Source organism: Periplaneta americana, chromosome 13 (genome assembly GCF_040183065.1).
Source record: "Periplaneta americana isolate PAMFEO1 chromosome 13, P.americana_PAMFEO1_priV1, whole genome shotgun sequence".
NCBI lineage: Eukaryota > Metazoa > Arthropoda > Insecta > Blattodea > Blattidae > Periplaneta > Periplaneta americana.
This window is the reverse complement of record NC_091129.1, coordinates 85,527,949-85,546,637: the sequence shown is the minus strand read 5'-3', so window position 1 is coordinate 85,546,637 and position 18,689 is coordinate 85,527,949. Positions and strand designations below refer to the sequence as shown.

Sequence of the window (18,689 nt, the reverse complement as noted above, 5' to 3'; positions counted from 1 at the left end):
TTTGGTTTATGTAATAGAATATAAAATTCAAAGGTATTTATATAAAATCCACCATATCTCAATTTATTTATATGTGAATTATGCTCTTCTACTTAATGTAGTAAATTCCTTTCTAGCATCGTAATAAAATGAGAGAAATAATTTAAGTTTCGAAAAAAAAAAAGTTGACTTTTTGTTAGAAATAACACATTCGGCTTTAAAGGTATGGTTTTTCATAGGATCAAGTCAAGAGCAGATTTCTTTACCAATTTTATAAATGAACACATAATTTTTGTCGTACTAGAAGGAGAATCACTGATTTCTTTGTCAACACGTTCGTGTTTCAATAAATAATAGTCGGAATCGCTCATTCAACACTTTTGGATGACATTCCTCCAATCAAGACCGATTTGTCATAAGACATTATTGTGCGATAGGATCAAAATGATCATGCCATTCAAATTGAGGCACACATTTGGATAAACAACATAAACGTTATTACTCATTTTATTTATGAATGGTAGAACTTCTAGTAGTGCGTTAAACTTTTCGCAAAACATTCAATTAACACGAAGCAAAACTTACAGTACGATCAAGCTCTCAACCGTTCGTCGAAATACGGAACTAAACTGTTAACGTCATTCTTGACAATCCAACAGCGCATGTAACATCAGGCCTGCCAACATATGAGAGATGAAATGTGAGATATAGGAGCTTAGTAGAGAAAATAATGACAGCAATGGGACAGAAACATAACATTAAACAGGAAGATTATGCGACCGTTTCTAAATGCCAGAGACGATCATGTCAATGCGGGAGAGAGGGAGTCGTAAGTTAATTGCGGGTGGCTCGCTCATCATGAATGAAAGTTAGTAGCTCTGTAATTTAAACACAAACTCATGACTAGAAATCTGCAGCAGCAGTGACATACTTCCGATAGGTTTCGTCTCAGCCCCAGAGACACACAATCTAATAACAGCATGTCTCCTGGATCGCTAGACATTTGCGATAAACATAATAATAATAATAATAATAATAATAATAATAATAATAATAATAATAATAATAATAATAATAGACCTAATAATAATAATAATAATAACTTAATAGTAACATAAATTGATTGATTTAGGCTTGAAATGTTTCATACACTTTATTGCTGCTTTATCATGCTGGTGGCGTAAACAATGCACTCTTTTCTTCAATGATTCTCATTTCCAATTGTCTTCTTTTCGCTAAGATTCTTTTTCTTATAACTGGAGAGAAAACTTTTGGATTCATTTCTTCGATATTGGGCGGTTCTGTGAAGTGACTGACGATCATGCCAACGACGAACATGACAATAAAGCCGATAGCCGTGTAGTACAGGAAGGAAGTGCGATATAATATAAACGCCTCTCCTTTGGGGGCTTCAGTTCTGAAATAAATAGACCAGTAAATGTAAATTGAAATAACAAACGAAATAGAGAACAAGAAATAAAAATCATGACAAGGTGATTATTAAGTATCCAAAGATGAACATCGCGTACAATATACAATACAGTGTCATTTTTAAATTATGAACTAGCCTCCAAATAGGCGGCATAATAGGAGAGATCCTCCCTTCGAAAGGGAAGCTTGCAGCAGAGGAGAATAAAATGTATATATCGCTATTACGTAAACAGTGTTCCTGGATATGAATTTATTAACAAAATATGATCACATGGTACCCATATACCTACCATCGAGCCTTGTAACATATATTTCTTACATCCTGTATGTGTATGTGTCTTAACTGATGTACTATACAGGGAGTTTGAAACATTAACCTACTATTTAATTGTAGTATTAGGTGCAATTGTAATATTATACCAGTGTAAATCTCACAGCCCTATCTTAAATATGTTTTTAGTGATTATTCTGTGAATTTTTTGAAATGCAATTTCACTAAAGAACGTTAGACAATGTCTGAAATGCCAAATAAATGACAAAGTTTCTATTATTGTGTATGAAAGCAATTCCCAAAGTCTTGTTTCTTTACGCTGAAATGTTTATCATTTTTTAATAGTTAAAATTACGCAAACTTAACCACCTCACAGCGATTAGGTGGTGCGTGAAGTGCTACTGTCTGATTACGTGGTAAGATATGATGTAGTAAAAGTTGATCAGTTCGATGCCAGATAGTAAACAAATGTTCAATACGTATGATGTAAACGAACATACATAATCATAAATAATATTTGTTTATTATTTCAAAACTATTTGATTTGGAAGATTAAAAAAAATTGTTTTGTGACTTTTCTTTTCAAGAACAATCAAGAAAATTTTGCCCGTTTATGTTTAAGACATCCTATTCTATACGCCATATTGATGGGCATAATAATACTGTAGATAAAATACTCCGTATCAGTTTTCTTTGCTTAGATACATCTTCATTCCCTCTCAGTACTACTGATATTTATTAATTCTGACAGAATCCTGCCTGTTTTGGTCCTGGTTATTGAGAGTTGATTGTATATAAAAAGGATGAGAACGTGTTTCTGTACTTACGTCAGAACTTCAGTCAGTGTGGTGTTAAATCCACAGGCTTCTATTGACGTAGGCAACTTCTGGTAGATCATAGTTCGTTCGGCAAGTGCCTTTTGCGTTCCGAAAACAAGCCAACCCATGGTGAGGAGAGAGACAATGCTTCCTATCAGAGCTCCCTGTAAGGAAATTATATAATTCAATAGTTAGATAATTTAATTCGTTATCGTAGTTTAGTTTAACTGTGGTTATTTATAGCAAAATAAATATTGGGTTGGGTTAAAAAAAATCATTATACTTATTGTCACCACACCAACATTTTTGATGGCCTGATATTAGCCAAAAATTACCAATAATAATGCAGGAGAGTCGTAAAGATTTGTATCCTATTTAAAAGGTGTGACGTTTTTAAAAATATAATACTCATTCCATTATAAATTACACAACATTGTGCTCATTTATGCAATAATCGTTCTCACTTGTTAGGAACGCTGTTTTACTGGGCGAACAGTATAAAGCAGAACAGGTTTCACGGTCGGCCGACTATGCGCGCGGCGGTGGGAGACTCAAGGCCGCGCGAGGCCGTGAAAACTTTTTTGCTCTATACTGTACACCTAGTGTTACTCATAATTTTATTTCAACGTTCGATGTTTTAATTCGATATTTTGTTTCAATATTTGGAATGATATCGATAAATAATCTTTCAATATACTTAATATCGGAAAATGTTTGAAACATAACCAGATCCTCATACGGAAACCTAGATAGTATTTAGATATGAATATACAAATAAAACATGGACATCTTTCTCAAGAAATATCACAAACAACTGGTATAATGTTACAAAAAAGATAAAAATCTGAGCGTTTCAATTCATGAATAGGTATTGCATTTATAAAATGCAATGAACATTCTAAAATAGAGTCCTCTTCAACAAAAGGAATAAATGGAAACCATTTTATTGCGCTTATGTAAGCAAGTTTCCATGCATTAAATTCACATGCCTACATAGTTCCATGTGAGTATCTGTTCTAGAAGAGTTGCGAAACATTACTCCAGTGACAAAACTTCTCTCTTCCAAGAGACAGTGATAATCGGCCATGGTCATAGGACTTAAAATGGATGTTGCTTAAAATGTATTTAATTTTATTAGATTGGGTAAAGAGACGAAAGAATAAGAGCCCTATTATTTTGAATAAATAAAGTTTAAAGACGTGAATTATTAAATCATTACATTATAAAAAGAATGATGGTTGATAATTTGAATGGATATTAGTGCTGGATACAATATCAATATTTCGAGATTTATGACCGACTTGATACAAATGGTGTAAACTCGTTATTTTCAAATTTACACTTGCAAATTAATGCTGAGCACATATTACATTTTTATCTGCCAATCAGTTAGATTCTTTTGTATCACATTCTTCTTTAATCTTCCGCTTTGGCTTGAAACATCTTTGGATATGTTAGTTTGGTATAAGCATTAGTGATCTGTTTTCTGCGGTGATATCCGGTATCTGTTCTTTCGATGAGTTAATTCTTGCATCAACATTAACCGCCTTGCTTCTGCGGTGATGTCCGGTAACTGACATTTGGATGAGTTTATTATTGTATTTACATTAACCGCCTGTTTTCTGCGGTGATATCTGGTAACCGTTCTTTGGATGACTTAATTCTTGTATAAACATTAACCGTCTTACTTCTGCGGTGATATCCGGTAACTGGCATTTGGATGAGTTTGTTATTGTATTTACATTAACCTCCTGTTTTCTGCGGTGATATTTGGTAACTGTTCTTTGGATGAGTTAATTCTTGTATAAACATTAACCGGCTTACTTCTGCATTGATATCCGGTAACTGACATTTGGATGAGTTTATTATTGTATTTACATTAACCGCCTGTTTTCTGCGGTTATATCTGGTAACCGTTCTTTGGATGAGTTAATTCTTATATAAACATTAAGGGCCGTATTCATAGATATATTTAGCGCGGGCTTCCGGTGGATGATCAGCGTTTTTCGTATTCATATACCAGTGTTAGCGATAGGATATGATTTGAATTCTGTACTAGTAACCAGTGGATAGCCGGGACTAGTTTAATATGCTCGTAGCGCGTGCTGCGAAATGTCTATGAATAGCACCCTAACCGCCTTACTTCTGCGGTGATATTCGGTAACTGGCATTTGGCTGAGTTTATTATTGTATTTACATTAACCTCCTGTTTTCTGCGGTGATATCTGGTAACTGTTCTTTGGATGAATTAATTCTTGTATAAACATTAACCGGCTTACTTCTGCGGTGATATCCGGTAAATGACATTTCAATGAGTTTATTATTGTATTTACATTAACCGCCTGTTTTCTGTGGTGATATCTGGTAACTGATATTTGAATGAGTTAATTCTTGTATAAACATTAACCGCCTTACTTCTGCGGTGATATCCGGTAACTGGCATGTGAATGAGTTTATTAATGTATTTACATTAATCGCCTGTTTTCTGCGGTGATATCTGATAACTGATCTCTGGATGAGTTAATTCTTGTATAAACATTAAGCGCTTTACTTCTGCGGTGATATCCGGCAACTGGCATTTGAATGAGTTTATTATTGTATTTACATTAATCGTCTGTTTTCTGCGGTGATATCTGGTAACAGATCTTAGGATGGGTTAATTCTTGTATAAACATTAACCGCCTGGTTTTTGCAGTGATATCTGGTAACTGATATTTGGATGAGTTAATTCTTGTATAAACATTAACCGCCTTACTTCTGCGGTGATATCCGGTAAGTGGCATTTGGATGAGTTTATTATTGTATTTACATTAACCGCCTGTTTTCTGCGGTGATATCTGATAACTGATCTCTGGATGAGTTAATTCTTGTATAAACATTAACCGCTTTACTTCTGCGGTGATATCTGGCAACTGGCATTTGAATGAGTTTCTTTTGTATTTACATTAACCGCCAGGTTTCTGTGGTGAAATATGGTAACTGATCTCTGGATGAGTTAATTCTTTTATAAACATTAACCGCTTTACTTCTGCGGTGGTATCCGGTAACTGGCATTTGAATGAGTTTATTATTGTATTTACATTGACCGCCTGTTTTCTGCGGTGATATCTGATAACTGATCTCTGGATGAGTTAATTCTTGTATAAATATTAACCGCTTTACTTCTGCGGTGATTTCCGGTAACTGACATTTGGATGAGTCTAGTATTGTACTTACATTAACCGCCTGGTTTCTGCGGTGATATCTGATAACTGATCTGTGAATGAGTTAATTCTTGTATAAACATTAACCGCCTTACTTTTGCGATTATATCCGGTAACTGGCCTTTGAATGAGTTTATTATTGTATTTACATTAACCGCCTGTTTTCTGCGGTGATATCTGGTAATTGATATTTGGATGAATTAATTCTTGTATAAACATTAACCGCCTTACTTCTGCGGTGATATCCGGTAACTGGCATTTGAATGAGTTTATTATTGTATTTACATTAACCGCTTGTTTTCTGCGGTGATATCTGGTAACTGATATTTTGATGTGTTAATTATTGTATAAACAATAACCGCTTTACTTTCGGTGTGATATCTGCTAACTGTCATTTGAATGAGTTTATTATTGTATTTACATTAACCGCCTGTTTTCTGCGGTGATATTTGGTAACTGATCTTTGGATGAGTTAATTCGTGTATAAACATTAACCATCTGTTTTCTGTGGTGATATCCGGTAACTGATCTTTGTATGAGTTAATTATTGTATAAATATTAAACGCCTTACTCCTGCGGTGATATCTGGAAACTGACTACGCTGTTTTTTTTTTTCTTATTTTTCTTCGTCTACACATCGGTCTAGGCATGTGTCTGTTCCGTGTTCACAGTTTACCTTTCCATTTCGTTACTGTTCTTACATCTGTCATTCCTTCCATATATTACTGATATATGTGTCTTGTGGGGTCTTGTGTTACTCATTGGGTCTTTAAGTTTATATGTTGAAAGCAGTTACAATAATTTTATATTCTTATTTAGGCCTTCTATTCGTTCCGCATTTAACTCTTGTCTCATAATTTAATTCTTACTAGTAATTTGATCTTGTTTGATGCATCCTTTTGTTCTTCTCAATGATTTTGTTTCTGGTCTCTGAATTCTAGCTTCAGTGTTTGTGTGACACCTCTCAGTACCATACAGAAATCTACACACGATCATTGTTTTGTCAAATTTTCTTTATTATTGAGATAGGCTGTATTATCCTGTATAGTTTTAAAATTTGACAATTAAGCAATCTAATCGAAAGAATATAAACAGTTGGAATGGATTTTTTAGTAAGAACTTAAGACTGCTTAATTAAAAATGCAGAGAATGAATGTTGAAATAAAGAGCAGGTTTTACTGTTCCATTTAAATTAACGTCGTTCGTTTTAATTCCAAAAATATTAAAAATTTTACATTTGTGAGACGGAAAGAGAAAAGAGACCTTTTGGTCGGAGAAGTAACATTTTTAGTACACGCAAAATGGATGGTTAGGGTCGAAAATATCGAATTCGGTATTTTGTCGATTATTATAGCTTAGTTTGTGCTTCTCAAGCTCATATCGATTTAAAAGTTTATTAAATATGTAAAATTATATTGATGGTGACGATGTAAAATTTAAAAGCTTGTTTCCTCAAAACACCTCATTTCCGTAACAAATATTCAAACTGCCATAACTCACTCAATTTATTAGTTATAAATCTAAATTTGGTATCAAATTTTTCATAATTTAATACTGAATTTGAAAATAACGTAAACTTTAAATCTTAAATTTCCGAAAAGACGTCCCTTTTCCCTTTCCGTCTCACATTTCGATTAATATAGGCCCTGCTCATAAAACATATCGAAGTATAAATTATGTATTGCTACTGTTATGAAATGGAGATAGTCATGCAGATTGTGCTTCTCTTTTATAAACCGTGGAAATTGTAATTTTCGAAATTAGAACTTACTTTTGAATTTCCTCTTGGATAAAACATTCCGAATGTGAATAAACCAAATGTACCACCATTGGCCACTCCATGCATGCTCATGGATAACTGAAAAATAGTGACACAAAATATTATATTCTTCCCTTAAATTTATCTTAATTGAATTCAATCGTTAAAGTGATTGCATTCATGTACAGTCATCCATATTATAAAGCCTTTCTCAATCCGCTCGCTGAGCAGCATTTTCTGTTACACAACTCACATACAGTAGTTACCTACGAAATAGGCCTCCGTTTCTACAGTAGTAGGCTAACTTTAATTGCTAAAACCCCTTTAGCAGAAAAAATGTTTTTAAACAATTAAAAATGAATTCAAGTGCATCTTAACTGTATCACAAGAGATGTCCGAAGTCTCTTCATTTCTGTTCAACAAATTTTCATGTCGAATAAATATTTCTTCGCACCGAGTTTTAACATCGTTTAGTAATCCGTGGTGGAATAAAAAAAGTCAGAATTTAAATTCCTTACTATGGGGTACAGTCCACACCTGTGGAGTAACGGTCAGCGCGTCTGGCTGCGAAACCAGGTGGCCCGGGTTCGAATCCCGGTCGGGGCAAGTTACCTGGTTGAGGTTTTTTCCGGGGTTTTCCCTCAACCCAATACGAGCAAATGCTGGGTAACTTTCGGTGCTAGGCCCCGGACTCATTTCACCGGCATCATCACCTTCATATCATTCAGACGCTAAATAACCTAGATGCAGCGTCGTAAAATAACCCAATAAAAAAAAACTATGGGGTACAAGTATGACTCATAGCCGAATTAATGTTATTAGTTACGTCATGAACTAATGTAATTTGTTTAACCACGTCCAATGACGCCACTTCTCTTCGATAAGGACATCAAGGTGTCGAAGTTGGGTATAAAATTAGCCGTGCCACATGACCTCTCTCAGTAATAAATCGGAATCAAGAGCATCTAAATATCTGTGTTATCACTCGTTTGGTTTGTAATCATGATTTCTGCAATATTTAAGCGATGATAGACACTTATAATATATTTTGAATGAACTATAATGTAAAATTTGTTGAAAGTTTGTGTTTATGTAGGAATGTCGCTTCTTTCACTTTTTGCATAACTTAAATCTGCGAAATCTCGCTGCAATATCATATAGCGATACACTACACCATTCTCAAATAATTAGAAAAAAAGCACAGTAGCTTACACTGCATTAAGCACGAATGAGTAATCTCTTCAGTAGCTCACAACAGGTTAAGGAAAACTGCACGCATGCAACATCCGACAAAATCCCTTGATCTTCGACGCTTTCGACAACCGCACTGTGAGAAACAAAGTTTCTGTTCGTCTCGTGACTTCAATTTAATTATAATATACCATAATAAATTATTCACTTTTGTTAAATTTTCATTGTGTAAAGAAGCTTTAAATATGAAAACAAAATATTTATCATGAGCTCCTATAATACGTAGTTGTAACGAAAAATAGGCTGTAGTCATTTTCTTACCTGTACGACTCCTCCGACCTGGTCCACAAGGAAGACCATTACGACGCAAATGGCGCCTATTATTACCACTAGAAATTTTATTATATTGTTGGAAGTCTTGTCGGATATTTTAACTTTCAAACATGGCCGAACGAAGTCCTCAAACAGAGTCGCTCCCAAAGAATTCAGAGCCGTAGACATGGTGCTGTATAAGAAGTGAAATAAATGGCGGTTAACTATTAGATTAATATTGAAGAGTAGATTAATATTTTTCGAGTCTACTGTAATTCCCTTTGGATCCCTCGGAAAAGTGGATTATGGAATCTTGTGTAGGATTTAAGGGGAGAGGATGATATTTTTTGGTGAAAAATGAGTGAATTAAAAAAAAATCTTTAAAATACTCTGTGATATGTGTGGAATGCATAGCATAACATTTTGTGGGTATTTGTGCCCTTATCGGATGTTGAGTCGCCATTTTTAAACTTCCTGCGCTATTGATTTTTAAATCACACGCCCGCTTTTATCGGTTTCCAGTAACTTCATATTTATTTCTACATTGCCAGACAAAAATGGATATAATTTCTGAACTATTAAAGATACATGCATGAAATTTAGAACACACATTCTTTAGACTATTAGAAAACGTGCTCTGTAACAGAATTTTATTAATTGATTTAATTTAAAAAATACGTCTGTTTTTTTGCAAGAAAGGAAATCAGAAAATTGTTATTATATTTTAATTGTTTATTTTACAAACGTAGGGATTAATATCAAAATTCTGTTACAGACAGTTTGTAGAACATTCTTTTGCAAATACATTTCAAAAAACTGTTTGAATCTATCTTTAAAAACGGTTTAGATATATCGGTTTTAGTACAATCTTGCATTGGGTATATATTTTTTCAAATTTGAGCCCCCAAATAATTTATTTTTCAAAACATTTTTATTTGGTTGAGTTAACACAGCTATGAGCTCTCTACATACAAAAAATTAATATTTTACACCAAATAGGAAAAAAGTTAAAAAAATACCATCCTCTCTCCTTAAATGGCGATAGCCTATCTTCATGCGCTTGTCACGTGTGAAGTTCAGGAGGGGAGATATATTGAGGAGGGATGAATATAGCAGAGCTATTAGCATGCTTAAGAAATGTAAATAATTTTCGATTCATACGTTGAAAGTATTTGCAAGTGGAAAGTATAGCATAAGAAATGGTTTTGACTTGTGGTCTGATTACCTGAGAGCAGCGCTGAAGATGCCGGCCAAGAAGAGTCCAGGAAGACCTGGAATTGAAGACGCGATGTCCACCACATAATAGGCAATCAGCTGATCTGAGCGAGTGATCGCCTGGAAGAAACATTCCGTTGATTGAAAGACCTCTCTATAAGTAATTGGTTAGTGATTTCGTTTTACGATAACATTTATGTCATTCCTCCACCACTTATAACTTGGATCGTGCAGCGGATTGCTGTCAGAGGGAATAATAATAATAATAATAATAATAATAATAATAATAATAATAATACTAATATTATTATTATTATATATGAATCGACATAATAATTCCTTGACACTCAATACTGATACCAATTTAACAGCTTCGACATTCGATGCAACTATAGCCTATACTGTAAGTCATACATGGGCACAATTTTCGGTTACGTGAGGCACTCGATTTAAAATAGTTTGTTTACTAGGAGAGGAGACTGCAGCGTAGGATGGGAAATATAAACTGAATGCTGGATAACTTTCGGTGTTGGACCCCGGACTCATTTCACCGGCATTATCACCTTCATATCATTCAGACGCTAAATAACCTAGATGTTGATACAGCGTCGTAAAATAACCCAATAAAAAATAAAAAATATAAACTGCTGTGACCTGCGTCACCTTATCGTAATCGCTAAGGCGGTAAGTGGCGAATTATTAGGAAAGAGCTTGGTTAACGTGAGACTCTGGAAAACTTTTATTCAATTTGGCAAATTAATTCGGCAGCTTTAATCATAAACCTCATTACTGTTTCTCCGTAGCTGAATTGATTTAAAGCACAAGCGAGAAATTGCGTAACTAGCCAATAACATTCCATCACGTTGTCTACGTTTAATTTCTTGAATATTCTGGCGTTTATCAAGATTACTTAATAGATTTGCACGTTCTCGACCTGAAATAATTTCAGAAAATCATACTACGCACATTTGATATAATTTTTTATAAATTTCTTTTGGAAATAATACGTACAAACAACATTTAATTCCTCGTACCTTTTAATGCAGCGTGTTTAAGGTATAATGTCATATTTTGTATACTATGCAAATGTTAAGATTATAAATTTTCTTCGTAATAGTAAGAAAAATAACATTTAATTTGTCTTGCCTTCTAATTCAGCATGTTCTTTATGACATAAGGAGTAATGTCGTTGTATATTAAATTTATAAATGCCTAATAGGATTTTCGACCATAACATATATCGTATGTTCTCCCCTTCTAAATAGCAAACAAACTCTTCCTCCCATTTCTCATGAAATAATCGTTTTCCAACGCGTACACACTGCTTTGATAATGCCATTATGCCACCACTGATATTGCTTATGAAACTGATATAGAACCAGCCCACGCCTAGAAGCTACGTGAGGGAGGAACGGGGACTGTGAAGATGATGTCACTCAGAGCGATAAGCTCTGTGAAGGGCACAAATTCTCAAGTGAGGCACGATGCCCATCTCTGCTGTAAGTTAAACCTGAAGATAAAACACAACAGGAAATTGAAATACGAGTAACTCAAACAACATTTGAATAATTGTTCATGTTATTAGTTGCATTGCGAAGGGAATTCAGTCATTCTAATTCAATATTCTAAACATTATATTCGTAAATATTTAACACAATTAACTGTTTTATTACGCCTACACTAGTTTTGGGGAACAGGCAAACAAGCATTATCACAATTTCTGTTTATTTTTAACTAGAGCACGTTCTTTCCCGGCTATCAGTGTGGGCATCCGGTTCGTGATCCATGGTGAAACAAAGGAAGTGACAGGTTTTTAAATGCTTACTGTAAACAACAATGTGATTGAGAACTGAATGCTAATATTAATAATAGGCTATGAACCAATGTAACATATATGACCACTCTAAACACGCAATTTCCAATGTCACTTGTCTGACCATGTCCAATAACGCAACCTCCCCTCGCTATGGGCAGGAGGGCGCCGAAATTGAGTACAGTAATGTTATCCTCAAGGATTTCCTTGATTATCCTTGCCTCGCTATGTTTTCGAGTAATATCTCGGCATCGAGAGTAACTAAAGACATGTGCTACCACTCGTTTAATTTGTAATTGCGAGTTATGCAATATTAAAGTAATCTTAGACACGTAGGCCTACGATATACTTTGAGTCAACCACAATGAAACATTCTTTACAAGTTGGGACTAATTTAGGAATCTGGCTCTTCATATTATGAAGAGAAAAATAAGTTATTATGTTGCATTCCCTTCATTAATTACTACTTATCATAAAGCTATAGTATCCATTTTTAAACGGAAACAAAAAAAAAAAACATTCAAATCAATTTAACTGTACTAGATGACAATTTTGTATGTAGAACATAAACATTGGCGCTGCGATCATATGTTATTACTCTGTGGGAAAGAGAAAAACAGAGAGAGAGAGAGAGAGAGATCGAACAGCATAGATAACGTAAGAGCGGCGCGCTGTGTATTAGTACAAGCAACTGCCGTTCCACGGACAAAATGGTCTGTTAAGTTTCATTCTCGAGACTAGACGACATATTCTACTTGCCGGTGAATTCTAATACAGCACGGAATTTTTTTCTACATGAGGAATATGTATCCGTAATTTGTGTTAGATTCAAATATTGAAAAGTGGTTTTTAGCAAATTGGACAAAGTTACTTTCATTATCAGAAGGCAGCAAGCCCTCCTGTGGATATAAATTTAACTCTTGCTCTGCTGATCCAATTTCATTCCCAAATTCTGATTTTATTGTAATGCTGCATAATATTCCTATTATAGAGGAACCATATTCCATGTAGTTTCGGGGGCTCGGTGGCTCAGGAATACTAAAATAATATTTTGAATGACAAAATCGTTCGTTAAATAAATCATTTTTCTAGGCGCTATCTCATATGTCAATTTTAGTTAGACTACTTCTGGAGTTAAATCACGCGTCTTACCTAGGTATATATATATGTCCGGAACCATTTTGGGAGGATGGTAGCAATGTCTGTTTCCTTACGAATTCCTCTTACGCAGCGCTACTGGGGGATTTTCCGACTGTATCACTTAGGCAAATGAATTTTTTAGTCTACCAGGAACGAGTTTTTTTTTTTTTTTTTTTTTTTTTTACAATTTACTGTTATAAAATATTTTAACACTGAAAAAGACAGTATACATCTATATAACGCGAGGCATATTAATATACCACATAGCCAAAAAATGTTTATGTAACTTAGTGGAAGTTTAATCCATCGTATAAACGAAAAGAAAGAGAAGAAACTAAAAGAAAAGAAGATAACGCTACAAGTACTAAAAATTAAGGACCGTTTTCACAAAACTGAACACACGCCACTTCAAAAATTTTACAGGAAACGTTTTTTTTTTTAGTTTATTCTCAGACTTGTGGTATTGTAATTCTGAAAAAAAATCGACATTGTTCCTCTTTCAGAGATGCATTAATTGATATAAAATGCAACTATTATTTTTATCTTATTTATTTATAAAAAAAATATGACAAAAGTTAATAATTTCACAAAACTCAGCATATCCACTTTTTTAAATGCACGTACCTTAAAATGTTTAATTATTTTTCATTCCCTGGTGGTAAAATCCTCATCAAAATCATTAATACGTATTTTAAAATAATGCTTGAGTACTGCTAAATTAAAAAAAAAACAGTTAATTGAACACACTGAAACCTAATTTCAAGCCATTTTTTTTTCTTTTTTCAAAATTTGTTTTTGATTTACAGGAACTCTTTATTTTCATGAGTTGAATATTTTTAATTGTGCAATCCAGTACACAAATGACTGAAAATCAAAATCGTGCAGAATAATCTCAGTACAATCGTTCATTATAATCCATTCTATTGTCAGAATATTTGGCACATCCCTTTAAAACTTTGTCATAAAATACCTTGCTCCCTTCCGAATTATCATTATGGAAGTAACTCACTAACTTCCACACATCATTAACTTTGCTTTTGCTGTGATCGTTCACCAGTGGAAGGTCAGGTGCTTTAGACATTACAGAAGCACTTGTCATTTTTGGTTTAAACACTTGAACTTCTGTTGGTGTAGAAAAATATATTTTGTAAATAACACTTTACATGATTCTTACAAGTTTTTTGATACGTAGGTACCTTCATTTCTGACATTTTAAATGGCAATTTGGCTTTTACAATATTTTTGTCATCGATTTGAAATCATTAACCAAAACTTTTACGTCCCCAAACATTGCCATAATTCCAAATACTCTCATGACAATTTGATGTATTCATGTATTCTCAGCTCTTTCTCTATCAATCGAAACACATGGTCCGGAGGCATATACCTTTCCAAGGATAGGAAAGAAATGTTTAATTTCTTTAAAAACTTCAGAGCTTTCCAGATAACCAACAAGCATAGCAATCATTATGCAGTTTTTATTCTGAGACGCACAACAATCTAAAACAATCTAAGAGTTAAATTTCAGGATTTTTCTAAATTACTTATGTAATCCTTAAATGTCGTAATAACATACCTGCCACTTTTCTAAACGTAGCAACACATAGGCCTACTGGGAAATCTTCTCTATTTTCACCTCTTACGAAATATGAAATAGACACAAATTTTTCTAGCTTCTTGAAATCCTTCTACGCCGTTTAGGTAGATCAACTTTCATATGTCTTAGCAAAAAATTATCCTGTTCAACTTTTGTGCTATTTTTGTATAAATTGTCTCTAAAATTAACTAGATCATTTAAGCAGAACGAACCTGCAGCACGTTTTCTTCTTTCCCTGTTCTCAATGATTACATTCTAGTTTGGATGAATGTCATTATTTTTAGGCGCAACTGTATATTTCTTACTCTTAGATTAACGTAGACTGTTTCTACCCTTTCTGCCCCTTTCAGTAGCTTGAACGGATTTTGAATACTCAGGGTTCTTATCCAATTTTCAACACTACTCAGAATACGTGCACGTACAACAGCGGCCAGATTTATATTGAATTAACACAGGAAACAACAAAATATTATATAATATTTGAGATCCGAAATGTGTCACTGTTGTCAAAATGCAAATGTATTACATTGTTGTAAAATATTGTAGCTTGTGAAAGAGGATAAAAGTGTGAAATGTTTAGTTAGAGGATATGATGAGTTTTGTGAAAATTCAAGAACTGGAGATGTTGAGTTTTGTGAAAACTCTCTACAGTGAGGCACTCTTTTCAACGGAAAATATTGAGTTTTGTGATATTATGAGCACTGCATCATTTTCCTCTCATTGCAATTGACCAGAATCCGTCGAAACCCGCATTTCGAAAAAAATGGCGTTTGTTGAGTTTGTTAAAACGGTCCTCAATTTCTAAAGTGTATCGAGTCCATTTCACAAAAGTATCGAGATTATCGAGACATGGAAAGTATCGAGGTTATCGAGACATCGAAAATATCGAGGGTGTCGAAATATCGAAAGTGTCGAGGATGTCGAGATATCGAAAGTATCGAGGGTATCGAAAACAGCGGGATGTCAAAAATATCGCAGCCTGACCTTAACATTATTACCTTAGTTTTCAGCGGATCACAGCCAAAGTAAGTGGCGAAAATGACTAGTCCCATGAAACAAGTGATACATTTTATGAAGATGGTGCCCACTGCGAGGAATATGAGTGATCTGTAACAATAAAGCGAGAGACTTATAACTAATTAATTCCATATACATAAGCTATTATATCAAGTGTTTTGTCGTGGCAAAGTGCAAATACTGGGTGTTCATTTCAAAGTGTGTCATGACGTCACTGTTGACGAGTCAGCGATTTGAAGCGAGTTTCAACTTTTATGTCAGAGAAGTTGCCTATTAATCAAGGCGTTGAATCTGAACTTGAGAACGTGTACGGTATAACTTGAACGTCGTAGCAACAGATGACGTTCTGTACGGTCTGTGTGCTACCATAACCTCTTTCGAACTGTGTTTTGCGCGACCAAGTCGTACGCAGTGTATTTATTATCATCGTTTACGTACGGCAACATTCCACAACACAAATCAAATGCTCCATGTCCATGTTGACAGTCGAAATTAATGTCAACAAATACGTAAGTAATCGTCTTAACCCTCTCCCCATATCTCGACAGTAAGAAAAAAACTCACCTTAGTACATGTTTCGAAACAGTTCACATTCCTGCCACTACCGGCGTTACCGTACGTATCGGTAAGTACTCTTCAGAATGAACGCCGTACTTTCTAGGCAACTTCTCTGGCACATGGGTAATACACCTCTGCGGAAGTGTAGGAAGATTGAATTCTCTAGGCTCATCGACTAGCCACATGACAGCATATAGCGAGCTATGACACACTTTGAACTGAACACCCAGTAGTAAGCTCATTGGTAGTACTTGAACTAAACGCAAAACGTACACATGATATGACCCTATCCCCTGGAATTATTTTTGAAAAAAAAAAAATTAATCGGAAAAATTCCACCTCTCCCCATTAAGTATTTTTTTAGCATAGACCTATTGATTTTGTAAGTTTTATAATTGTACGGACATGAATTATACATTTTGCTGACAAATTTCTCTTTATTAAGCAAGTTGATTTTTAGTAGCCTACATTGATTACATTAAATTCTAAAAGTTGTAAATTACTAATATAAGTATTACTCACCTCCTATCTTTATTGGAAGATAAAGTAATTGCTGCTCAAATAACTACTATTTACACAGCACATTTATTGTATTACACACTTACACGGAAGCTGTACACGCTTGAATGAAAACGGGTCAGTGTTTAAAAGTAAATGTTATCTGGACATTAACTACGTAGAGCATTTTCTGTATCATAGACCACATTCAATACAACGTTGAACTTCGCACTTGCTATGGATATGAATTACTGACTCAGATGTGAATACGAAGCTGCGTTGCCAACCTTGAGGCACAAAATTATGGAATTGTAGGCCTTCTTAAAAAATTATTGGATTTCCACAAAATTATTGCAAACATTCAACATTAATAATAATATTATACTATCAAAACTTAACACAATACTACTGTTCTACAACCAGGGGATTAACCGTGAAAGGAATGTGTTTACTATTGCGTCATCTATTGGAGCGAAGTAGATAGATAACATTAAGTTACAACGTCGGTTTAAAAAACATGCGGTCTCCTGGATATGTTATTTCCTGTATGGAGGGATTAAAAGACCAGGAAATTTACCGTAATCTAATTTTGTAACTGGGGTAGTATAAATATGTGTGTATCAGTGTTATCTTTTGTGCTTTTAGATTTAGCCAATGGAGATGCGTGTACCCACGTGTGTGACCTTATGACATCAACATTCATTCATAGTATCACCCCGCTGCGTCTTATTCCCCTGAGACTTTCTCTTGATTGGAGTACAGTATATAAATTTTCCATTGGTTCTCGTACTGAAAAAACTCCAACTCCAGTTGAAAACGGACTATTGTGATTGTTGTCTTAATTTATTTATAGAATCCTATTGAGAAATAAGTCCGAATTTTAATGTCTTTGTTAAGTCAGCTTACAGAAAATCGATAACAAGTACAATAAGTTTTTTTTTTTTCGAATTAACGTTATTACAAATGATTGAGGTTCTGGCTGATATATATATATATATATATATATATATATATATATATATATATATATATATATATAGTCAGGTAGTACATATCACTTCACGATTTGTTCAGAGGGAGAACAATTGTTTGTATGCATCTGAATTCTGATTACTGAAATATATAGTTAATCGGCGATGTATGCATTGGAGAGGGAAAGGAACTGGTCACCCTACCCTGTTTACTTCTCGCCTAGTTGCCTCATAAGTGGTGCTTTTTGGTACCTATCACTTGTGAGGTTCAGACTTGTCTTCGGACAGTTGACTAAACAACAAATACACATAATCCAAAACATTCGCAGTACGGTTAGGCTAAGAATAGATAAAGTCAAAAGGAAGATAGCAATGGCAAAGGAAACTTTTAATAGAAAAAGGAGTATCTTCTGTGGATCTCTGGAAAAGAGTTTGAATTGTGGATATGGAGAAGAATGGAGCGTGTGAAATGGACAGATTGAATAAGAAATGAAACAGTGCTGGAAATAGTGAACGAAGAAAGAATGATGCTGAAATTAATCAGGAAAATAAAAAGGAATTAGTTGGATCATTGGCCTATTGAAGGATTTATTGGAAGGAATGGTAAACGAGAGAAGAGTTCATGGCAGAAGACGATATAAGATGATAGACAACAGGAAGATACGGGAATGATATAGGTCTGTGGAGACTAAGAGGAAGGCAGAAAATAGAATAAACAGGAGAATGCTGGGTTTGTAGTGAAAGACCTGATCTTTGGCAGAGAATATGCGTTAATGTATAAAACATGTTAGAAAACAGGTTAAGTTGTGTATTTTGAATTTTATTCTAAAATACATAGAGGACTAGAATCAGCCATTAAAAGATAGCCTAATATTTTTAATCGGATCAGACACGGTACTGTTTAGAAAAATGTTTC

The 18,689-nt window shown here is 34.3% G+C and overlaps 1 protein-coding gene across 2 annotated transcripts in view; it reads right to left on the bottom strand.

The window, feature by feature from the left end:
* The window catches only part of LOC138712077 (sodium-coupled monocarboxylate transporter 2-like), a 42,007-nt gene continuing 23,318 nt past the window's right edge, over positions 1 to 18,689 (bottom strand). Inside the window, exons 8-14 of one of the 2 annotated variants that reach the window (XM_069843469.1) lie at positions 15,728 to 15,836; positions 10,190 to 10,299; positions 8,974 to 9,157; positions 7,474 to 7,560; positions 2,509 to 2,663; positions 1,130 to 1,396; positions 1 to 655 (exon numbers count right to left, since the gene is read on the bottom strand). In XM_069843469.1, coding sequence (XP_069699570.1) covers positions 1,147 to 1,396; positions 2,509 to 2,663; positions 7,474 to 7,560; positions 8,974 to 9,157; positions 10,190 to 10,299; positions 15,728 to 15,836 — 895 coding nt within the window. In that variant the 3' untranslated portion in view covers positions 1 to 655; positions 1,130 to 1,146. Of the gene's footprint in view, positions 656 to 1,117; positions 1,397 to 2,508; positions 2,664 to 7,473; positions 7,561 to 8,973; positions 9,158 to 10,189; positions 10,300 to 15,727; positions 15,837 to 18,689 lie in introns of those variants that run through there. The other variant, XM_069843468.1, reaches the window with a different exon arrangement.